General features: G+C 31.5%; 2 protein-coding genes across 3 annotated transcripts in view; one reads left to right on the forward strand and one right to left on the reverse strand.

Moving 5' to 3' along the window:
* LOC108741962 (autophagy-related protein 2 homolog B) overlaps positions 1-19,387 on the reverse strand; it is a 27,739-nt gene extending 8,352 nt beyond the window's left edge. The window contains exons 1-27 of one of the 2 annotated variants that reach the window (XM_025976137.1): positions 18,965-19,387; positions 17,296-17,464; positions 17,090-17,233; positions 16,934-17,036; positions 15,391-15,733; positions 14,349-14,506; positions 14,142-14,293; positions 13,641-13,802; positions 13,125-13,395; positions 12,794-13,072; positions 12,535-12,738; positions 12,149-12,424; positions 10,501-10,688; positions 10,033-10,338; positions 8,932-9,267; positions 8,092-8,282; positions 7,844-8,031; positions 5,963-6,206; positions 3,944-4,247; positions 3,484-3,680; positions 2,832-3,218; positions 2,004-2,171; positions 1,783-1,945; positions 1,496-1,715; positions 1,162-1,436; positions 949-1,103; positions 661-897 (exon numbers count right to left, since the gene is read on the reverse strand). In XM_025976137.1, coding sequence (XP_025831922.1) covers positions 676-897; positions 949-1,103; positions 1,162-1,436; positions 1,496-1,715; positions 1,783-1,945; positions 2,004-2,171; positions 2,832-3,218; positions 3,484-3,680; positions 3,944-4,247; positions 5,963-6,206; positions 7,844-8,031; positions 8,092-8,282; positions 8,932-9,267; positions 10,033-10,338; positions 10,501-10,688; positions 12,149-12,424; positions 12,535-12,738; positions 12,794-13,072; positions 13,125-13,395; positions 13,641-13,802; positions 14,142-14,293; positions 14,349-14,506; positions 15,391-15,733; positions 16,934-17,036; positions 17,090-17,233; positions 17,296-17,464; positions 18,965-19,126 — 5,967 coding nt within the window. In that variant the 5' untranslated portion in view covers positions 19,127-19,387 and the 3' untranslated portion in view covers positions 661-675. Of the gene's footprint in view, positions 1-660; positions 898-948; positions 1,104-1,161; positions 1,437-1,495; positions 1,716-1,782; positions 1,946-2,003; positions 2,172-2,831; positions 3,219-3,483; positions 3,681-3,943; positions 4,248-5,962; positions 6,207-7,843; positions 8,032-8,091; positions 8,283-8,931; positions 9,268-10,032; positions 10,339-10,500; positions 10,689-12,148; positions 12,425-12,534; positions 12,739-12,793; positions 13,073-13,124; positions 13,396-13,640; positions 13,803-14,141; positions 14,294-14,348; positions 14,507-15,390; positions 15,734-16,933; positions 17,037-17,089; positions 17,234-17,295; positions 17,465-18,964 lie in introns of those variants that run through there. The other variant, XM_025976136.1, reaches the window with a different exon arrangement.
* Positions 19,388-20,570: 1,183 nt separating this feature from the next.
* On the forward strand, positions 20,571-22,316 carry LOC108741960 (tryptophan--tRNA ligase, cytoplasmic). The gene is made up of 3 exons (XM_018476941.1): positions 20,571-20,875; positions 20,944-21,355; positions 21,409-22,316. The coding sequence occupies exons 1-3, from the start codon at positions 20,755-20,757 to the stop codon at positions 22,091-22,093; spliced, it is 1,218 nt and encodes a 405-aa protein (XP_018332443.1). The 5' UTR covers positions 20,571-20,754; the 3' UTR covers positions 22,094-22,316.
* The last annotated feature ends 1,403 nt before the right edge of the window (positions 22,317-23,719 follow it).

A 23,719-nucleotide genomic window follows, 5' to 3' on the forward strand; every position in this document is an offset into this window, starting at 1 on the left:
CGAACTGACTGAATTGTCTCAATCTTCCTGCGGTGTTCAATTTATCAACTAGAGCGTAAAAGAAGTCCATATTTGAATTGTGAGAAGCCATCAAATCTTCTATTAGTATCGTTAGTTTAAGTTATAAATAATAAAATTAGTAATAAAACATAAAATTCGGTTTAAAAAATGACATTTCTAAGACGATAACAATTTTATACGAGTATTGTGTACTGCTTTCAGATAAACGCAGACAGTTTTAAAATAAGCCCCGTTTTTATTAGTGACGGCTGGTTGAACGAATTTTTTTAATATGATAGTGTCAATGTGGTTTGGAGCTTAAATTTTTGATGTGTAACATCTTACCGATTCGATATGGGACTAATTTCATGCATCAGAAATCTTAGAACATGTATATTATACGCTCTAAGTCGGAAATGTGTTATACTAAGTGTAGAGGGAGTTAAAATCGATACTACCCACTGTTGGTGCTTGAAAAGATAGAGGATAGAGAGAAAAGCGTGAAAGAGAAAGAAACTCCAGCTGTAAACATTTAACAGCACGAAGTATATCACTGCAGCTGTAAGTGTTACGTTAAAATAAAATTTAAATCACTTCAGTATTTAATTATTCCTACATCAAATATGATTTGCGACTACGGAAATACCACTTTGTTTTATTAATTTTTTTTGAAAGCTAAGTAAATAAATAAAAGATACGTGAATTGACATTAAAATGAACATGAGATATAATCAAATGTAAACAAAAACATACTTCTTTAACGACCATGTAAGCATTTGCTACGCCTTCTCTGATATCTTGAGGTTGAGAGTATCGCTTCTTATGACCTTTTGCTTTTGATCTTCTTTTTACACTAGGACCAGGAGACACCATATCGTAGGCAGTTTCAGCGGTCATCTACACAAAAAATAATTGCAGATATATAAAAAAAAAACAATTATAACGTACTTGTATGAGATGTATAATTCTTGAAGTAAGTTCTAAAGCAGCCATTGCAGTGGATGTAGTAAAACTGTTAGCACCACGTTGAAGACCTCTTACAATACGGCCATCCTTTTGATATTGCTCAATCGGCAACCAAAATAAGTCTCGAATTCCTTGAACTACAATATTGATGTAGCTTATTTTTCTACTGGAATATTTATCTAGTTCAAAACTTACATAATTGTACTAAAGAATGCATAGGCCCCACTCCACCCAAAAGGCTAGGAAGTTGATTTTTCTTTATATCATTCAACCATTCAAATAAACAATAACTAAGAAGTTTATCTACACCGAGAATACCGTGTCTGTTGCTTATACGTTTTAGTTTTAATTCAGAACAATCAAGTTGACCTAAACCCATAATTAAACCTTGAAGAGGTCCGTGAGTAAAATCGACTCTTTTTCCATGATAATCTATTTTTATAAGAACTTCTGGGGAAAACACAACACTTCTACAATAAAAAAAACAACTAGTAAAATGTTGAAGTCCTTCTTTCACACATAATATTACCTGAAATAAATTGGCAGACCAACTTCGCTGGATGATGCGATTTTTTTTGGTTGTTTGTCATCTTCACTTCTCTTATTTTCTTCTAGAAGAATAAGTAAATTTTCATCCACTATTTTTTGGGCCTTTTCCGCAATTTCATTTTCATTTTCCACATTTACAGTCATTACAGGGGGCTGATGAGTTGGTGTACTGTGCTTCGACTGGGTAGTACTTGATCCCTCTAATAAAAATTTCGTCAATACGTTCTCTCAATTTCAATGTAATGGTAATAAATCTTATACATGTACCTGGTTTACTTTTGGCATTACTCAACTCACTAAAAAAGTCAATTAAGAATAATAATGAATCCTGATCAATATTAAATCTAAGCGGAAGCAATGAAATTTTTAAACAACACTCTTCAGTCTTTAAAGTTGGATCCGATCGCAAGTGTACCGCTTTGATTACTATCTGAAATTGAAAAATGAATAATACTTTAAATGTAATTTTCTGAATATTAAAATATTACCATATTGGCGTGAGACTGCTTCGGGCGAATTTGACTAGTATACTGATACAGAAATTTATTAATTGCACTAGTTGCCAAACGATCTCTAATTTCTAGCTCAGAGATCAACAAAACCTGCCTGGAGGAATGTACTGAAGCTTCCGGATAAATTTCATGTTGAAAACGAACCTATTTAAAAACGAATACGTATATGTATTTATATTATAATAGCACTGCTATTGTTTAATGAAACCACTTACGTATTTATATTATAATAGCGAACCTATTTAAAAACGAATACGTATATGTATTTATATTATAATAGCACTGCTATTGTTTAATGAAACCACTATGCAAGGTTCTTAATTTCAGCATAATTTTTTTAACTACATAATTAAACATGATCGTTATTTATATTATCAACCATGAACAGAATATCTACTTCAAACCCAATAAAACACGGTTTTCATGTTTTTTTTTTATATTCTTCCAACCCATTAACTCTTTTGGATTGAAATTGTTTTAATATTTATATTATGAGAAAAGCAATTCCAGTAAATAAATGTGAAGGAACACTTTACTGCAGTTTCTGAAATTATTGACGTATTACAATTAGTCAAGTATTGTTTGATTATTAAATTATTATTTAAACCTACAGCTGCTTGCACCTATATTTAGATTCTTTTATATACTTAATACAATAAAAACTTTTTGTACCTTCAGCTTTTCACAGTTGCTGCTAATCAATTATGTACTCGCGTTATATATATATTACTTTACCTTAAATTTATGTTCAGTTTGTATCATAATTGTAGCAATATAAAATATATTACATTAAATAAAATTTACCTTATTTAACTGTAATTCCATAAGTATGTTTTGATCTCTGCTAGCACCTCCGGAAAATTTCCAGTCACTTTCCTGTTTCTTTCTAGTACCCTCATTGAAACTAACTATTCCTCTATCCTTATTAGTAAATCCCACACTTCCATGCGTATGAATATCCGAGAAGCCGACTACTTTTTTTTTACTTGGATCGACGATTTTAAAATCGTTTCCTCCATACATATGCCAAACTATCGTCATTTCACGAAGTGTATAACGCATTACAGGCGTTGGGAAATGTTTTGGGGCCATTAGAAGATTCGTTTTACCAATGGGAACAGAGAAATGATTATCTATTAAGCGAACAGGATCTTCCATAAGCCATCTGATTTCAGGAAGTCCATCTTTTGGCTAGTGTGAAAACAAGAAATCTTTATTTTTATTAAGAATTAATGAAAGTATAGAAATAGTAAAATAGGTAAATTTATTACTGTGTCTCAATCAATATTCATTAGATGAATACACATGTTGAGATGAGTTCGCAGTTTACTATAATATAATTTTTTACGAATTTAGTTCGGCAGCTACATCATTACGCAAAAGTTACTGTATTGTTTCTTTATTTACCAACGGAGTAAAGCAAGTATATATCAATAAAAAATAATATAAAATTTACCAATAAACCTAAACCAGGATCCTCCCCAACAAAACAAAAGTCTTCATCAGTATCGCTGCCTTTATTAGATTGGTTTGAAATGTCGCCCAATTCACGGGTAACTTGAATAGGTGGTTTCCCTAAGTCACCTAACTGTTTGCCTTCATCAGGGAAAAAAAAGATATTGGCACCAGAAATCGCATCGTCCATCACTTTTTCTGAAAACGTAGTGCAGTTTTAAACACTTTTGACGTTTACTTTACTGGTGAGTCAATGACAATTAAACTAATTGATTGAACTTTAAAAAGCGAAATTCCCGTCATATAAAAACTTTACATATCTGTTTCTAAAATGTGCTATAACGTCTAGTAGTAGTAAGTTTCAGAACGGATTTAAATCGTGTCGCTGAAAGTTTAACTAATGCTTCGAATTTGAAGATGTATTCACGTCAACATTTTCTGTAAGATTACAATAATTTTACCTTCGTTACACACACTTTCTTGCATTGCTTCTCCTAATAAGTCGTTGACATGTTCGTGTTGACTTTTAGATAAATTACTTATGTTCTGAGGTTCAACACTGACAAGTTCTTGATCGATTTGATGTCGGGGACTGGAATTGGTACTACCCGTGAAATTGGTGTTTTCATTAGTTGAACAAAGATCACCATCACTAGCGAAATAGGTGATTAACTGCATAAGTGCATGACCACTGTCAGCGCAGGTTCGTATGTGTACAATGTTGTTAGAAGCCCGAAGATCGATGTGAGGGTTTATTCCACTTTTCTAAATAAAGATATGTTGATAATTAAAACACTATTATATTAAAACCCAAAAATATTTTACGTGACAAAAACGCACGTAATAGGAACCATGAAAAGAAAACTTCTTCTAGACGAATATTTAGCGAGTATCGTTATATACCTATATCATGATATCAAATGAAAGGTACATGTTTACCTTAAGCGTACTGTATTTACTTCAGCATTACAGAAAAAGCCGTAATTATTGTTACGCAATTGGTTAAATTAGTTACCACTTCCGATTATTCATTCGCGCGTCTAAATGGAGATCAGGATTTTTCCGCGTCATTCAAAAGACAAACCGATATAATTTGATTTCCCTAATAGGCTATTACTTTATTCATTTGATAGCTTATAGACCACTAAAATTAATGAAACGAGGATATTTTTGAAAAAGGCAAAATTAGAAAGCTATTGAATAATGTATACAATTAAAAAGAAATACTTGGTAACGACAACACTCAATTCGCGAGTTTTGTCTTCCTTACCCTAACCTTATGATCCATCCGTACTACTCGGCCAACGTTGCTTCTTGCAAGTTACTTTCAGAGAAAAGGATCATATTGCCATATTTAAACATGCAAATAGAAGTTATGCGATCAAACGCGTAGCAGTATTTACGACTACTTCTGTAACGCTGAGACAAATGCAATACGCTCATCGTGGCACTGTCCACATTACTAAAAGTTTTATCAATATTATTTTACTTTTCTAAAAATTGACTATTTAACAACATATTTATTTACTGATAGAAGGAAAGAAACAATTGTGTGTGTCAGCTCCGCGTGACTGGAGTTTACTCCTTAAAAACGATTATCTTAAAATATCTATAATAGGCAAAGGAATAAATGAATTTATTTATTCATATATTTATTCAAATTAATTTGATAAATATATTAATTGAAACTTTTGCATCTTTCTTTTGCGTATAATATACCCACGCACGTTGCGATTACAACCCTGAATATGTAAACATGAATTATGTAACCTACTTAATAATGTACGTGTTCATCGGATTTTTTTTTAGCATCACTTCAATATATTTCTTCCATATCTTACAATATTTTATTAACTTTATTCACTTCACTTTATGTGTAAGTATAAATATCAATAGATATAAATAGCAAAAATAAAACTTTAAATCATTCACACTGCACAAATTGACGTTCATCATCACTTGAATATATTTCTTCCATATCTTACAATATTTTATTAACTTTATTCACTTCACTTTATGTGTAAGTAAAAATAACAATAGATATAAATAGCAAAAATAAAACTTTAAATCATTCACACTGCACAAATTGACGTTCGATATTTTACATGNAATATCAATAGATATAAATCATAAAAATAAAACTTTTCTTCATTCACACTCCACAAATTGACGTTTTATTTTACATGTGTACTGATGCTATACTGAGAAAGAATTAAAGAAAGAGAAAGAGTAAATGTGTATTTGAGACTGAGGAGCAGGAAGCGGTATAAGATGCGCGAGTATATTACGCAGAGGAAATGTGACCATTCACTTTTTGTTAACGTTTGATTTTACTACCCATCTATTTTTCATACCGTGCGCTATATATGAGACGATTCTTAAGGAGTAAACTCCAATAAACTCCAAAAATTACTAATTTACACGGAATTCGGCTAGAAACGTTTTTTTAATAAAAGTGTAATATAAAATAGGTGACTTACTTTATCACTTATTTTGAGACTGAGTTCGAACAGTCCAATGTCAATTACGTTAACATAATCTTTCTTTAAATCAACTGATGATGAAGATGGTATGCCGTTTCTCGGTGGAGCTTTGTCACTGAGAAATAAATAGCAATCTTCTGCTATAAATCTTAAAGTTGAAGTGTTGGCTTGTGCAGATAAATTTGAAGACATGCTGAATGTTCCTACCGTTAGTAAAGAGCGGAGCGGCAAGTGAAGGGGCCTGAAAAATTGTAATAGTTTTTGATAAACTATCTAGCGAAGTTCTTCAGAATAAATAATATTTGAAAATGTTTTCTTATGGTTTTATAAACTCAAAGCCAATAGGACTAAAGCTTTTAATTTGTAAAAAATCATACCGACGTTTCGCATCAAGCAAAAGGTTTTTTCAAAGTGAGTCTTGGAAATCAATATATTAGTTAAATCCTTGGTCAAGATACATATTACTAATATAAAATTAAAATGATAAACAATATGTATAAACTAGTCACAGGCCGCAATTGGCTTGCTCCATAAAATATAGAATTCATTTTTGAAATCATATACTATATTTTTAAAAATGTCCGCATTAACGATTGGTATCAAAGAATTTGTTTTTCATTAATTTATTTACAATAAACCAGCGTTTGAAGTTGACAATATATTTAAGTTTATGTAACGATATCTGTTTGGCCATAACGTTACGATCCACGAAAATATGAATCTACCATAAATTATCGATAAACAAGCAGTAATTTGCGAGGCTGTTTCTAAATTATTTTAAATTGTTTAAAAAATTGATTCACACCATATTTTCAAATATCCCAGATAATAGATCTGGATGCGCCAAAAGGTCCAGGAAAAATATGAACATAAACTAACGAAAACTGACGTCATTTTGTGGTACAGTTTCTACGTTATTTTATGTTTAATATAAAATTAATTTTATCTGTTGAAAAGCACACATATTAGTGCATAAAACACTATTTTAAAAAATCCCAGATACTTCTGGATGTGCCAAAAATGCCCGCGAAAATTTGCGTTTTTCCAACTTCATTTTGGCCCGGATGACAGTTGAAAATGTATTGTTTTACGTCAGATTTCAGTTTTTTGCAATTATAAGTTAATGAAAAATGAACGTAATTTTATGCCATATCATCAAAATTTTAGCAGCAAAAAAAATGTGAGTTCGACATTTTTAATGGTTTATCACTTCGATGAGCTACTCGAACACCATGGTATAAAATAATACCGGTAATTGCTTTCTGGGGTCAGGACTGCTTGAAATCGATAAAAACTTGATAAATGTGTGCACTAGATCGGATGCGTGCAACATTTACATAGTAATTATCATAAGACGAGAATAGGGAAACTTCGATAGTGTATCGTGACGTCAGACTCTTTAGGAACTTCCGGACCATTTCAATTCGAAAACTTAAACTTTTTAAATAATTATCGGAAAATTATTTAAAAAAAAAAATTACTTTACAAATATGGATATGTACATCATCAAAAACTTACTTAAAAAATTTATGCAACAACCTAATTAAAACTATCCAAAAACAGAGTATTAATTGCGAAGTGTTGCTGCCGCGTAGTTTTTAACCCATTTATTTTATTTATTATGTTCATTGTTTTTAATCACTATATTTATTATTTTATATTTACAATCGTATTGTTAAAGTAATGGGTTCATGTTTCTTTACCATACATGTAAATGTGTTATACATAGACTTCCAAAACTTACCTTGAAAATGTCTTATCTAAGACGTAAAGGCGATGTTGTATTTAATAAATGAAAGAACCCTATTTGCTTCGATTTTACAAAATTACAAAAGTAAGGGAAGAAATGGAGAATATTTTTTTGAGATTTTATATCACCTGTAATCCACTGCACAGTCCCACAAATTTAAATGCAATTCAGTTAGTACATCTTTGGGTTGATAGCCTGGTATAGGATAATCAAATACATTGAAGAAATCTATTAGTTGTGAAATCCAATTATTTGGTTCATTGTACATTCTATGCCTTAAGGTACTCTTATTAATTCCTAGAGCGACCCTGATCGTCTTTAAATATATAAAAAACATTTAATATTTTATATATTCTAAAGAAATACAGCAAAATACCTTTATATGGTGAGTTTCATGGTTTGCTCGAATTTTTATAGCCACAGAAACCTGTTCTCTATCACCACCACGACCAGAAGAATTGATCAACACTCCCTTCTCAGATTTATATATAGTTGTATGCAAATGATTTCCTACAGCAGAACCGACTTCTTTGAGAGGAGGATTTTGACTTAATGTTGAAATCATTTCTACAATTTTAAATAAAAGTGAACCCTTTCATGTATACGTTGATCAGAAATATCAAATATGAGAAAATAATAGCAAACTTATTAATTCTAATATATGAAAGCTCCTCATAAAGAAGTAAATACATAAATGTGTACTTTTACAGACTGATGAAAATAAGAATTAGAAAATATCTTATGTTAGCTTTAATCGGTTGAAGTCCAAAAAGTACAAAATAGTTATAACAGCAAAAAACGCAAGTTAAATAAACTAGCCCACTAAATGATTTGGAGGAACTTGAAGTTGAAAATTAGACAATAAGGTCTTTAGACAACCCTCTACTGTATCAAACTAATACTTTCAAATCACTTCCGGTTATACTGAGATTGTATTATTCACGCAAAACTTGAAATTGAAAGGGTTAATGTTTTATTTGAAAGGTGCTACTTTGATTCAAACTATTTACAGATTTCCTTATATGCACTAAATGTTAAAGTTTTGTAATTAATGTTATCCATGTTTGTCACGCTTTTTTTTCTATCAGTGACTTGATGATGATATTTCACTTCAATTTGATTTAAATTTTTTCAAAACCAATACAAGTAAACTTCAATAATCCTGCCTGCAGTTCTTTAAATAGCAAATGAATTAATAAAAAAGCTTAAAACTGACCACAGTAATGTAGTTGGACATCATGCGCTTGCACACAAATATAACCTAAGTTATTATCTCCCTTATAGCCAGATACAATAAAAACATTGATATCTTCAACACTGAATACGAATTCACCATGTTGACCAGGTATAACATTTAGGCAAGTATCTCGAACTGGAGTTCGAAGTGTTATTAAACCTTGACCGATGTGAAGATTTAAGCCAAAGTAACTTTGGGCTTTTGATTCATTTACTATGAAGTTAACAGGTCGATTTTGTCGCAAACGAGATTCACACACCGAAAAGAAAGCATTTGAATTTATGTCTGCTTCGTCGTCTGATTCAGATTCCGATTCTAAAATTAGAAAAGCATTGGTATAATTTTATTTTCTATTTGATAAACGTTTTTATTTTAACAAGGGCGCGTGATTGAAATAAAAAATAAGAATTCACCATGCGTTTCTGAATTTGAACAATACATTGTTTAATTTTATGACACTGTCCCTTACAAATGCACAGGACGATAAGACAGAATAAATAGGCGATTTCAAAGTCGGATAACGCATTGGTTCCTAATCATACCTCACATTAAACAATATCAAACCGACTGCAAAATAATGCTCTCTTTAATGTGTAACTGATAATTAGTTGAATGTAAACAAAGGACGCGAACGTTCAGGAGTTATTAGTATAATAGACCATTCAAATAGCATGTGCGCAGATTGTCAATAGATGAACATTTGACTTACATTTTATCTTTTTGCTAAGCGTTTTATTGATAAAATGGATTAAAGTTGTCAGTGAATTCACATCTTCGATCCAGTTGACTAACTTTTTGAAATAATTGGACGACAGTTTACGTAATTTGACTTCGGACTTCAATTTTCAGGTCTGTTTGGTTAGCGTTCAATTGTTAAGTATACGCAAAAGAGAGCATTTTGACTGATTTTGTTTGATGTGAGTTATAACTGAAAATCAACTTTGGCATTGAAATCGCTAATTTATTCTATCACCTTCTGTAACAAACATTTACAAAAATATGAAGTTGTAATATAAAGGCTTTATAATTTTAATTGCGAGTTATAATGAGACGAAAATTAAAATACAAATGTATACTTACCATATTGCACGCCACTGCGACACATGGAATATCTTTCGTGTTGTATGTTTGTAAAGTAACAAAACTTATCCACATTAATGTTTTCAAAATTTTGTGGCTTTGGTTTAGGTGCACACGGCTCCCACAATAGTAAATCATTGTTTATTCGATTATAAATTAATTCATATATATGTTTGGATACTAACTGTAAACTAACACATGGCAAATTTAGATCGATTCCTATTCTAACCAATTGGGATGTCTTATCAATGAAATTGGCCATTTCTTGTTTGTCCCCTGGTGTAATGAGCTCTTCTATCTCTTTTTCTACAAAAAAAGTGATGTTTATCGTTTACAATGTAGTAAAACAATAATATACTGATTTACAATAAATGTCTTTGAAACTAATCTTATCAAACTATTGATAAATTTTAAGAAGTGAATGCTTATAACTATTAAAAAAATATATATTTCTTTTAGTATAGGTACCTTGATGAGGTTTATTATGAGGTGTATCACTTTCATGTACAGTTCGTTTAGAACTGAAAGGACTGTGGTTCCCAGTTTGATTTCCAAGTTCTCCATAAACTGATTGAGTCATAGAATCAAAACAAGTATCCTGCATTTGTTCCAATTCTACTTCTGGTTTTAAAATTGGATAAATTTTTAGTATTAACCTTGAAAATATTAATAATTTAATTAGCTTTTTATATATTAACCAAAAATAAGTTATGCAAATACAACTTTAATTTAGTCACAAAGTAATTAAATCAATAATTTTATAAACTCCAATTAATCAATTATGTTAAAAGGCAAAATTAGCAATTTATATAATGTAAATATGTAAGTTGGTCGTACGCTTTTTTAGTATGTATAGATTATAAAACGAGGGAAGTAAAATCATTCAGAATATACTGTGCTATGGACGTGGAACAAAATAAAAGTAAATTTTAATTTATGTTATATTATAATAAAGGCTTGCCTATAATAATCAGTATTTAAATTTTTTGCATTTAAGCAAAGTTAGAAATACATATAAAATAGACTTACTCGTTTGCTCAATAATTTGTACATAACATAAACTAAAATTTATTACAATCCGAAGCTTCAAACTCAAATAATAAAATCTGGACCGGCAATTGATAGATTGAGTTGAGCATTACATACAACTAAAACAATTTGTAATTACAAAAAATTACCATATATTAAAAGTGTACAAATTAACTTTCAATCTAGTATTGCCTGACATGATTTGTATTGAACGTTGATAATATAGTTCTGAGCTTTTGTTTGCGATAAAAGTAGTAGTTGTTTTTGTAAAATAGTCATGTGTTGTAGTACATTTTATAGAGCAAAAATTAAACCAACAAGCGTGTATCTAATTGATTTTGTGATTTTCTTATTTATAACCTTTTATTTACGAATTTTAAGTAATTGTTTGTATTTGCATTTTATTTACCTTTCTGCTAACTGCAGAATGTTATTTGTTTCGTACGATTTCAAAGTAATAATATGAGTGTAAATTAAATTAAAACTAAGAAATAGAGAGCGCAAGTAACTATCGTGTTGAATCAAGGCCAGTACAGGGGTAAGAAAATTATTACAGCAACACCAAACTTTTGCCTTTTAAGATTCTATTAAGGTAAACTATTGATTTTAGAGCCTACTTTGATACCGTTTTACACCCAAAAGTGAAAGTTGTTTCTTTACTTTAATAAACTCTTTTTTTGCTCCTGTCTTGATTTTCATTCTACACTTACTCTAAAATAAAAAGAAAAAAGGAAACAGAAAACTAAATATTTATGGAAAAACGTTTTTCTTCTTGAAGTGGGCTCGATGGGAGTAAAATTTCAAGGCCATGAAACGACACGTTTTGCAACGTTTTGTCTCGCGACGCGATATGCTATGAGAATAGAAAGGAGCGCATGCGCATATCGGTATTACAGTCAGCTGTTACTGACCGGCATCTCATATGATAGTATATTGTATATTTACTGTACTACAGTGCTAACTTAATGTTTTGGTTATATCTGTGCAGTTACATTACAGTATTATTTATTAAGAACTTGCCGAGCGAAAATTTAATTCAACAGCCATGCAATTAATTTAACAGTATAAGGGAAAAAATAAAAGTTACCTTACTAAATAAAAATCATCAGGAAGTGAATTTCCACATTTATCACTTACACCAGCTTTTGCTATAGGTATTGAACTATTCATTTCGAATTCCGTGTATTGTATATCAACTTCTTTACATTCTACAATATACTGTTGGTAGAGTTGATTACTATACCAACTCGAAGATACAGAAGAATCAGTTAGTTTTAAAGTTAAATAGTCTGGTCTGACATTTCTTTTCCACCAGGGATTCTTTTGCATATCATGAGATGGACGAAAATCAGGTACTGGGAATCTACAAAAGAATGTCTAATTAAATATCTCCATGAAAATGACGTACAATAATTTCAGAATACGTACTTAGTACTATGATAAGCAATAAATGGGAAGTAAAGAAAAAAATACCTTAATTTTAAAGTTAATTGAGGTGAAGTAACTTTTAAATCGAGTCGTGAATCTGTTTGAACCAATGGTTCAATCCAAGTATTGTTTTCAGCGTATAAATTCTTGGATGCTTTGGAGATACAAATCGGTTGTGGATTAAGAAGAGCATTTACTCGATCTACGATGGTAATATCAACTTCAACTAAACACGCATCCAACAGAAATCTGCAATCATAAATTGAGACATTACAGTAATTAGTTTTAATATATTCATTCTTACGAAATATCAGTCTTTGTAAGGCACTTTCTTCTAGTAATACCAGACCTACAACTTTTTTCTACATGCTTAAATATTATTTTTAAACAAGGTTTTAAGATGGGATTAACCGAAGGCGATTCCGTACAATTAAACTGAAGTAGGGGAACATACTCCACGTCATCTTTTTCATAGAGACATTCAAGAAACTCTAACTTGGCTACTATCAGTTTACCTGATATAGAAAATGTACTAAGAGTAGTTTTTTCATCGCCTTCTATTTGTATTGGGGCAGCAATTATTCTATAAAGAAAGATATCATTTAACCATGAATTGTATTTTACTGTATACCAACCTAAGATGGTTAAATTTGCATGCCTTTTCAAAAGTGCCTTTTGCATTTTGAAAATCTTTATTGCCATATCCATTAATAGCAAACAAACCAAGATTTCTGAAAAAGCTTTCAGCAGTATTTTGCATTTGCTGAACACTAGATGGTGCTAAGATTTGGTCAACACCTACAGGAAGTGCTAAAATATCTTCGTGTAAAAGCACCATTGCAAAAGATGCTAATCGAATTTGAAAATGTGATATTTCTGCACTAGGATCAGTTTCTATATTATTAACTAAAAAAGAGACAATTCTTTTTAAAAGTTCAAGCATATATTTAAGAATATCATCAAGAAGACTAGAGATAGGAGCAGAAACTTAAACACAAGCGAAAGATCCAATGAACATCATAAAAAAGGAGAGAAAACGTAAGAGTCGCTGCTCGATAAGCACTGCCCGTCGATCTTGGTACTGTCTAAAGTCAAATTCAAAAGGTCTCAAGTCTTCTTGAATATAATAATGAATGTTATAACACTGATACCTCTCCTTTTAGTTCGCGAAGATGGATCTGTAAATGAACTTGCTATGCTGGTATTTGTACTGGATTCCATACTATTACTTCCGAAAGAAGTACTACTATCACACATTACACCTGCTGTGGAAATTTTCATTGGTAAGAAGTTTTCATCATTATCGCTTTCATCTGTAGAAAAGACATGATTAATGAACCTTTTAATTTCTAATTCTTCAAATTCAAAGCAAAACCGTTTATATTCTTGTTTCCGCCTTTTTTTGTGTAGACCTTTCAGTTATAATAGTGAAAAGCTCTTTGACTGCTTAACATACAATTTTACTTTTTTATCAAAGTGTATTTATACGGCATTTTTTTTACCTATTCTTTTTTTGTTGAATAACGCATACAATGATACAAATTATGTGTTTAAACTAAATAAAATGAATGATTTTAGATGGCTTGATGTGGGCAACACTAATTTTAAAATTAAATTAATAAATATAACAAAGAATTCTGTTTCAATCAAACCTGGAGCTGCTGACCACCCTTGAGTGCCAGGTAAACCAGCAGATTGAAGATGAGCTAAAGGATGTAACTGTTGTTGCAATTCTTGCTCAATTATTTTAAAATCCATTTCATTCATAGGCTTTTCTGAACATTTCTGTTTAGATGTGACATTACTAAAAAAACATTTAGTAAAATTTACTGAGTAGATGAAATTACGACATTAGACACCTTGTATCTTCACTGTCTGGACTAGCTAAACCGTTAGCAAATTCTAACAGGACATGGACTTGTCTTGGAGAAAGAAATGTTGTAAATGAACCAACATTAATTTCCATAGATACTTTTGGTCCATTAATACTTTCAGATTGCTTTAAGCGAACTTTAATCTGCAAATGAGACTACATAAATAAAAATTATTTTTACATTTCTGCTGAAAGCTCGAACATTCACCCCCCTATAGCAAAGCGAAACAACTATATTTACGGTGACGTAACACACAACGGGTAGAAACTAGACAATTTCGCATCGCGTATCACTTGTCATCCGAGACACGAATATTCGAACTTTCAGCATACATGTAATAAATGATGAAATTAATGATTACGCACCACGGGACGAAGTGGACTATATCATACCGAGTGTTGTTTATAATATGTCTACAGACATAACAAGATCAAGAATTTTGTAGGCTTGGCACATGCGGAGTAGGGCTTAGCACGATGATCCATTATTTTACGAGGCAGTGCAGACAGCAATGGATGCTGTTATAATATTAGTAAGTAGTAGTAGTAATATTAGACTAGAAGATTGTCTCGCACCAAGGACTGCGGTGACCTAACGGTGTAGGTAAGGTGGTAAGTTGGTAAGCCGGTGTCTCGGGTTGTACTCGCAATCGTACTTTTTTTTAAATTTGTATATTTTTACTAATCCCTTTTTTGACGGACATGTTTAGGATCACAAGGGTACGGTGTGGAAAACAACACCTCACGAAGTGAATTTTGTCGTTGTCCTGTATTTTTTTTTTTGATATTTTTGACTGTGCTTTTGATAAACTTATTTTTTCTATGGATCGACATGTTAAGCAATACTCCGCAAGCGCCAAGACTCCAAAATTACTACTACTACTTATACCTACGACCAATGCAAATACTACTTCCGAATTACTTTTAAGTACCTATATGTACAGATTATTACAAAACTTATTACATGAAGTGTGTACATAAATTAAGTTTGGGAGTTTTCCAATTATGATTTAAATAATACCATATACCTCTTGTCTTCCAGATAATTTTCCAAATAAAATAACATGCCTTTCATCATTTCCTACACTTGCAGAAGAGTTTTTGTCTTTGGTATCAGCATGATTATCATTCAAAACTGCTTCCAGTGGATCTGAATTTCCACTATCCTCAAATATTTGAGACTGTTGTACAACTGATCTAGAGAATGTTCTTGCTTTACTAGGATATTCAACAGTAGATAATGTAACTCCTTCTAGATAAAAATTTTTAATTGTAAATGATGACACAATGTATGTTTTGTGTTCTTTAATTGCAGGATCAGTCATCTCCTCAACTGGTGGATCATTTCCTGCTTCGTCTGTGTATTCCATGCTAAAATAGATATTGAAAATCAACAATAACTATTTTCTTAATAGTACGAATTTCAAAAGATTACAAATACAGTCAAATCTCCCTTCAGCGGACACTCATAGGACCGGCAATAAGTATCCGCCAAAAAAAGGTGTTCGCTTGGGAGAAAAGGGAAACGTTATTTAAGAAGTACCTATGATGACAATTAAACGTTAAATAAACAATACTGTTTTAAATTATTAGTTCATTCTTTTAAAATTACCGCCTGATGCACTTTCCTCATAAGTTTGTTAGTAAAATGCATTTCGATAGACACTCTTAACTATGTTCGGTGTCGATGTTATTGATATTTGTATGTTTGTATATTTTTTTATAGTGTTTTTAGTTTGTATTTATTTTGTATATATCTATATGTTCTAATTTCTGTGTAACTTCAAATTGTGTTCACAAACAGCTTTGGGTCTCTTTATTATACCCTTCAGGTAGGTATCAAACGTTGGGAAAGTCCCAACTACGTCATGTCAGACTTTCTCTGGGTACATGAAAGGTGCATAGTAACAACAAAAGCGTTGACCAAGGGGTCTGTTTTACTTGAGAGGCGTATCCTATTTTGGTGCAGACTATTTAAGGCCTGGACCAAAAGTACAGATTCATTCATATTCAAAGTATTCATATGCATATTCTTATTCAAAAATTCAACTATACAAATTAATCAAATTCAAATTCAACTATACAAATCAATTAGGCATCAAATTGTACTGTACCAATTCAAGTAAAACCAATACAATTAGTGTTAGTGTAAATAAACTGTATATAGAAAAGCAGTCTTTAATTCGAAGTGTATAACTAAAAGAGCCTTCGGCGGGATACCGCCACATGCATCAACAACTAACCAAATCAAACATCAAACAAAGTATGTTATTTTTTTTAAATACAAAGCATTGCATTTATGCCATATTAATACACAAGTACTGATCAACTGACTCAAGAATGTTCCCCTGCTGCACGATTATCTACAACAGTAGTCCATTGAGCAGAAGTTTCCTGTTATTAGTGTTCCTTTTAAAACCGTCCGCGTCCTTACAAGAGAGAGTCCGCTGAGCAGAGGTCCTATTCTATGTTCTTATGGAACAAAAATGGTACTATATAAAACTGTTCGTTAGAGAGAGGTGTCTGTTAAGGGAGATTTCGCTGTATTTTGAATGAAATAAAAAATCTTACTTTTGAATATTGATTTGTAGAGCAACTCCTGTTTGACTTTCTTTTGGCACATGTTCGATTTGTATTACAGTATCAATAAACTTTACTCTCACTCTACTAAGTACTGCAATATTTTAAAATGATATCTTTAAATTCATTTCGTAATTTTGAACTTACTTGAATCTATGGTTTGAGCAAATCTTTCAATAACCTCAAGTGGCTGTGAATCAGATAAATTAACATTTTCCTGTTTAAAACACTCTTCGGCTAACTGCATGGAATTGGTCATAGAACTCCACATCGACTCAAACATAGAAGTTGCTAAAAAATATTACAATATATTTAATAAGTAATAAGTACCACATACTTGTATAATAACATACCAGATTCATTTCTTTGTTTTGGTTGTAAAGTCAGTTTTAGACCTCTAACTTCTATGAAACTCGGATCCTTTAAGAGGGAAGCCCATGGCACAGATACAAACAATTCATCTAAATAACCATCCACAAACTCTAAGGGCCAGTTTTGTTTTTCACCCAACTCATTAAGAGCCTGCGAAGTATTATTATAGATATGTTTCAAATATTAAACAATATCTTTTACTCACAATGGTAAAAAATTATTACAAAAAAAGGCACGAACTCAAGACAATAGTTTATCAGGTATTTTAAGTAATTTAACTATGTGTATTACTGCAAATTTTAAATTTATCAAAAGCCATATAAAATTTACAATTTTGCAAAAACTAATTTGAAAAGTAATTGAATAAATAAAAGCCAGTGTCTGTGATTTCCAAACATTCAACTATTACCAATTTGTTTGTTTAGTTTGTACCTTCTACATGAAATGATTTACCTAAAAACTAACCCATTACTTTATAGTTATATTTTCAGATAATTTTGGGGGATTTATTGGGATTTTCGACAATACTTATAAGGTTGTTAGAGAGAATTTCGGTTTTTTCTTTTATAAGATATGTAAGATTGCTGAGAAGACATATAAAAATGTTATTTAATTGCGTTTACATGAAAATAAACATTTTGCGTATTTATATAAGTGAAACGTAAAACGTTGTAGGTATGCACCTATGAAAAAGGAGTTATTTAAAAGTTTTTTGTGCACTCTCAGAACACACTGTTCTCTGCCGTTAATGTTATTGTATAATAAAGACCATATAATATATGACGATATTGTAAAATTCAATGAAGAAAAATCAAAAGACCAATTACTTTAGGAAGTATCGACGTTAGACTGAATAATAGAATAATACAGTAATTGTAAATAAACCACATTAAAGTACACACGTTTGCTTTAGAGAAATGCAATCATTACTTCATAGTATGATTTTCATAAATCCTGCAGTTAGGACATGCAACATTTTGCATTTCGTTTTCCAATAAGAAAACACGGTAAAGGTCTAAATGATGGCCCCCACTCCCGAAGGGGGATCGAAAGAGGTCTCCCCCACCACTGTACCATAAAATGTTATGTTATCGGGTTTTGTTCAAGTGATACCCTCTTTCGATCCCCCACCTCCAACCGCTTGAAAATAATTATTTTATTGAAGTTTATTTGAATTATAGTGTATGAAAATTGTCAAAATAATCAGCTTTCAACCCCCATAACTTTTTATGGGGGTGAGACCGCCGCAAATTTTTTATGGGGTTTTACTCAGGTGATCACCCTCTTTCGATCCCCCCCACCCCCACACCATTCGGGGGTGAGGGCCATCATGTAGACCTTTGCCATTTTTACAATCTAAGAAGTAACACATGATAAGACAGCTTTTTTTACATTTACAATTTTTCTTTGTTTTAAATATGCAAAGTAGTCAATAAAACCCAACATTATATTTCACGATCAGCGTTCCACAGCTTCATTATTATATTTTATTTTTATAAATCCCCGAGGTAGAATTATCTTACTTAACCCTTTTAATTTTTTATCTGACAGTGCATATATAGATGTATTTAAAAAGTTGAATAGAGATTAACAAAATAAGAAAAGCTATTAAAGTATTGCGTTTTAGTTTATACAGAATTGGATATTTACCTGAACATCAAGGCTAATTTTTGATACAGATCCTGTCCCATTGTACAAATCTACTGACAGTTGTTCTAAAGTTAATTTTTCTTCAAAGAATTGTCCCAGATATCTTTGTAACAAATAAACACATACCCGCTTCTTTATACTTTCGGGAAAATACCAAGGCATTTTACTCTACATCAATGTTCAGAATGTTATTTGGTCTTTCTTTGTTTTTAGCTTTTTAACATGCGACAGCTGACGTTGACAGCATTGGATCGGCTGTACTGGGCTGTACTATCTATTGGTAACTGTAGCTGTGGCGATGTTATAACAGTCCGCATGTTGAATATAACAAAATATAAATTAATAAGTAATTTTGACTTTATTAAAAGCTTGGGAATGAGAAGACTGATAAGACACTATTGCCATAGACAACTATTATCTAATTTCTTTTTCACTTTAATAAATCAAATACCACAGATCAATTATAAAATGTACATTTTACCATTGAACCTTTTACCTATTGACTTCCATAGATATATAAATGGACGTGCCTTAGCCGTATGTCGTTGTAATAATTTCTTTGCTCAAAAAGAGAGGGAGATGGCGTATGGTTTCGGACTAGTGCTATCTCTTTCATGACACGCTTATGCATTATCGTGAGAGAGATAGTTATTATCCGAAACTTCGTTCCATCTCTTTCTTTTGTTGTACCACAATTCTGACCGCTAAGTCTTGTCCTTTTGTTTACAGGAATATGGACTTAACTTCTCGTTAATTTCCAATTAGCAGAGAGCTATTAATTCCAAACCTATGCGCGAGTACAAGAAATCTCGTGTTTCAAGTTTTAACCACTGTTGTAATAGCCGTTTTCTTTTAAACTGGGAACTGTCTTTAGCACGGTCCGATTATATTTTTTAAAAGAATGATCTGACTACGTGTAGACATGAGACATGTACATAAACTACATTACGCCCAAAAAGACTAGATATAGCATAGGAGCAAAAACTTAAAGCCAAGCGAATGAATCTAAAAAGCATCGTAACTAATAAAAGATAGAAAACACGTTAGTACGTTGCGCAATGAGCGGCCGCACATCACGGTATTTTCAGTTGGCAAACATAATTATGGACCAATTTGAAATAATTATAATTCCAGATTTATTCCTTACAAAACATATGGAACCGCATGCTGTTCTTAAAAATCGTTTTTTAAACTAACTCTTTAAGGTTGAGGTTGTGTTATTAATTTAATTGTAAGCCAATTTTCAATCACCTATTTTTGTCAATTTGTCATAATAATTTTCTTTTTTAAAGTTCAGCTTATTAAAACAAATATTTCAGTCGCTTTGTTTAGTCTGTACCTACACAAATTTATTGAAAACTATAGTAAATCACCCGAATAAACAATAAATATATGAATTTAGAGGTTATTTTTATGATTATATGTGGATTAGACTAATGGCTAACATGACAATAAAAGGAAATTAAAAAATAATAAAAGGGGTCAAATTTAAAAGCTCGGAGGTGCCGTACGGGAAACACATCCTAAATAAAAACTTGTTATATATCTATGACTATCATTTCTATTATTACAATTAATCCATCGATGTTTACGTCATATACATTAGTATACGTCCATGAGTGTATCCACAGTGAAAGTATGGTGTCAGTGTTAATCATTATGTGAACGTAACCATACTTTCGTAACCCTTGAAAGTCTGCTAAAGTTTCGTATATTACTGTTAACAGATTGTCGATTATAATAAGCGAATAGTTATAAAATAATTTAATAGTCATTACTGTTCTAAAAACATGAACGGAAAAGAATATACTGAAAACAACATATTGAAGAATGAGGTAGAGGATGATGTAGTGGACCCTTGGAATGTTGTTAGTAAATCGGAAACTGGTGTGGACTATGATAAGCTATTAAGTGAGTGTAGTTGTTTAAGATTAAAAAATATATACGTAGCCTAAATTAATTACTTTTATTCATTTTAGAACGTTTTGGAAGTTCTAGAATTGATTCAGAACTATTAGAACGCTTTGCAATAGTTACTGGTAAACCCAACCACCATTTCTTACGTAGAGGAATTTTCTTTTCTCATCGTGATATGAACAGTATTTTAAATAATTTTGAGTCAGGAAAACCGTTTTATTTGTATACTGGCAGAGGTCCTTCCTCTTCTTCAATGCATTTAGGTCATTTGATTCCTTTTATTTTTTGTAAATGGTTGCAAGATGTATTTAATGTTCCTTTAATTATTCAACTAACAGACGATGAAAAAAGTCTATGGAAGGATATAGATATAGAAGAAGCAAATAAATTAGCATATGAAAATGCTAGAGATATTATTGCGGTTGGATTTGATGTTGAAAAAACATTCATTTTTTCTGATTTAGAATATATAGGGTAAATTAGTTTAACAATTTTAACATCCATAACTGATTAATCCTATTTTTCAGGCAATGCCCTAATTTCTATAAAAATATGGTAAGGATACAAAAATGTGTCACCTTTAACCAAGTAAAGGGAATATTTGGATTTGGTGATAGTGATGTGATAGGGAAAATTAGTTTTCCGGCTGTGCAGGCTACACCATGTTTGTCTACCTCATTTCCTCATATTTTTGAAAACAAAAAAATTCCTTGTCTAATACCATGTGCTATTGATCAAGATCCATATTTTCGCATGACAAGAGATGTTGCTCCTCGAATAGGATTTCAAAAGCCAGCTCTACTTCATTCAGTTTTCTTTCCTGCTTTACAAGGTCCCAAAACTAAAATGTCAGCCTCTGATCCTAATTCAACAATTTTTTTAAACGATACTCCAAAGCAACTTAAAAATAAAATTAATAAACATGCATTTTCTGGAGGTAGAACTACAATTGAAGAACACCGACAATTTGGTGGTAATTGTGATATTGATGTCTCTTATCAGTATTTAAAATTTTTCTTAGAAGATGATGAAAAATTAGAACAAATTCGTAAAGACTACTCAAGTGGGGCTTTGTTGACAGGAGAGCTTAAGAAGATTCTCATTGAAACTTTAACTCCAATATTACAGCAACATCAGGAAAGGCGAAACAAAGTTACAGATCAAGTTTTAAAACAATTCATGACACCACGAAAGTTAAACTATAATTTATAAGGTGCAATTTTTGTATAATAGGATTCAGATAAATATAAATTTATTTATTTCTTTGGTTTAAAACAGCTAAAATATTTATAAGTCCATTGTTATTTTATCTTGTAATTTTTATACTTTAGGCACACTAAAACGTAATTCATACAAGTGCAAATACATTGGTTGAAATAATATAAAGTAATCTCATTGATTAAAATTGAATTAGTTAAATAAAACATGCATTTTATTTCTTTGGTTTGTATAGTTTGAAGCATCAAAAATAATTACTGTAACCAGCATCGTAGAAAACGAAACAATTCGGATTTGTTAGATAAAAATAAAACTAGGCTATGTGGAAAGTCCAAGTGCGAGTTACATTACATTCTAGCAAAGTTTGGGACGTCGTCGACGGCTCATCACTAGCTGCTGCTTCTGTGCAAAATATTAACCAGACAGTTTTGTTCCCATACAGTGTTTATCCTTAGAATGTTAAAAAATTGTGTGTTCGATGTTAGAGATTTTTATATATATGCCTGTTTTATGTTCAGCGCATGTTTTGAGGGCGTAAAATTTGAACAAATAAATTTCAGTTTTTATACTCATAAAATGTATAAATCATTGTTTGGTAAGACGTAAGACACACATACATATATACGTGGTGTTTTAACAAGGAGACAAAGCGGGTCTATCTCGACAGCGCAGCGGTAAGATCTACAAGTTCAGGAAAAAATCCTTATAAGCTGGCTAGAAATTACTTTCAAATTCGAATTTTTACCGTTAGGGGCGTGACTAATAAGATGTAGGATCCAGGACGCCAAATTTAAGAGCCAAATGTCAACTTGGTGCAGCGCCCAACTGATTAATGATTCAAAGCACATTCTCGGCGGCCACATGACAATAATAAAGTATATGTGGTTGCACAAATAATTTTTTCCGCCCTTTACAATGGCACTTTATGTAAGTCATGAGCATATTATTCCAGAGATGGGATGGTACAATTAGCCGACCAACCTATGCATGAAATATTGTTGGAATTTTATAATATTCACATATGATAGTCTTTTCTGAACAAGTATAAATACCAGGCTGCAACGCGATGGAAAATAAGTCTTCATCACAAAGGAGTCTCCAAAAATTCATCAACTTAAGGGAATTCCCTAAAACGTCGGGTTGTAGCTTAGAATTTCTTCTAGTCTCATCATCATAAGATCGTCAGTCCTAAGACTGGTTGGAAACGCACCTCCACTCCTTCCTATCCTGAGCTAATCTTCGTATTTCCCTAAAACTAGAACATCCCATATCCTTAACTATTTGCGAATGGTAATCTAATCTTGGTTTATTAATAAATTGCAAGGACCAACCCGAAAACTCGTACTACATTATATGACATTCCAGTGATTGACATCCTTAACAACCTAGTACTGACAATAGTATTACCACCGAACACAGCTCGTTCTCCATCATCCACGCCAACAAAACTATCGCCGCAGCGAAAAATTTGGCCCCAGAAGACTCGATGCCTTCTGTAGTTGTTGGGTTCGTGTTTGGACAGCGATTAAAAGCCAAAGTAATTGTACCGTTTTTCTTTTGTTTAATTAATTCACTTATTTTTTTTTATTATTATTACCATTTTTGTTGTATTCGTTCATT

This window comes from Agrilus planipennis, unplaced genomic scaffold (assembly GCF_000699045.2).
Source record: "Agrilus planipennis isolate EAB-ADULT unplaced genomic scaffold, Apla_2.0 scaffold295, whole genome shotgun sequence".
Taxonomy (NCBI): Eukaryota; Metazoa; Arthropoda; class Insecta; order Coleoptera; family Buprestidae; genus Agrilus; species Agrilus planipennis.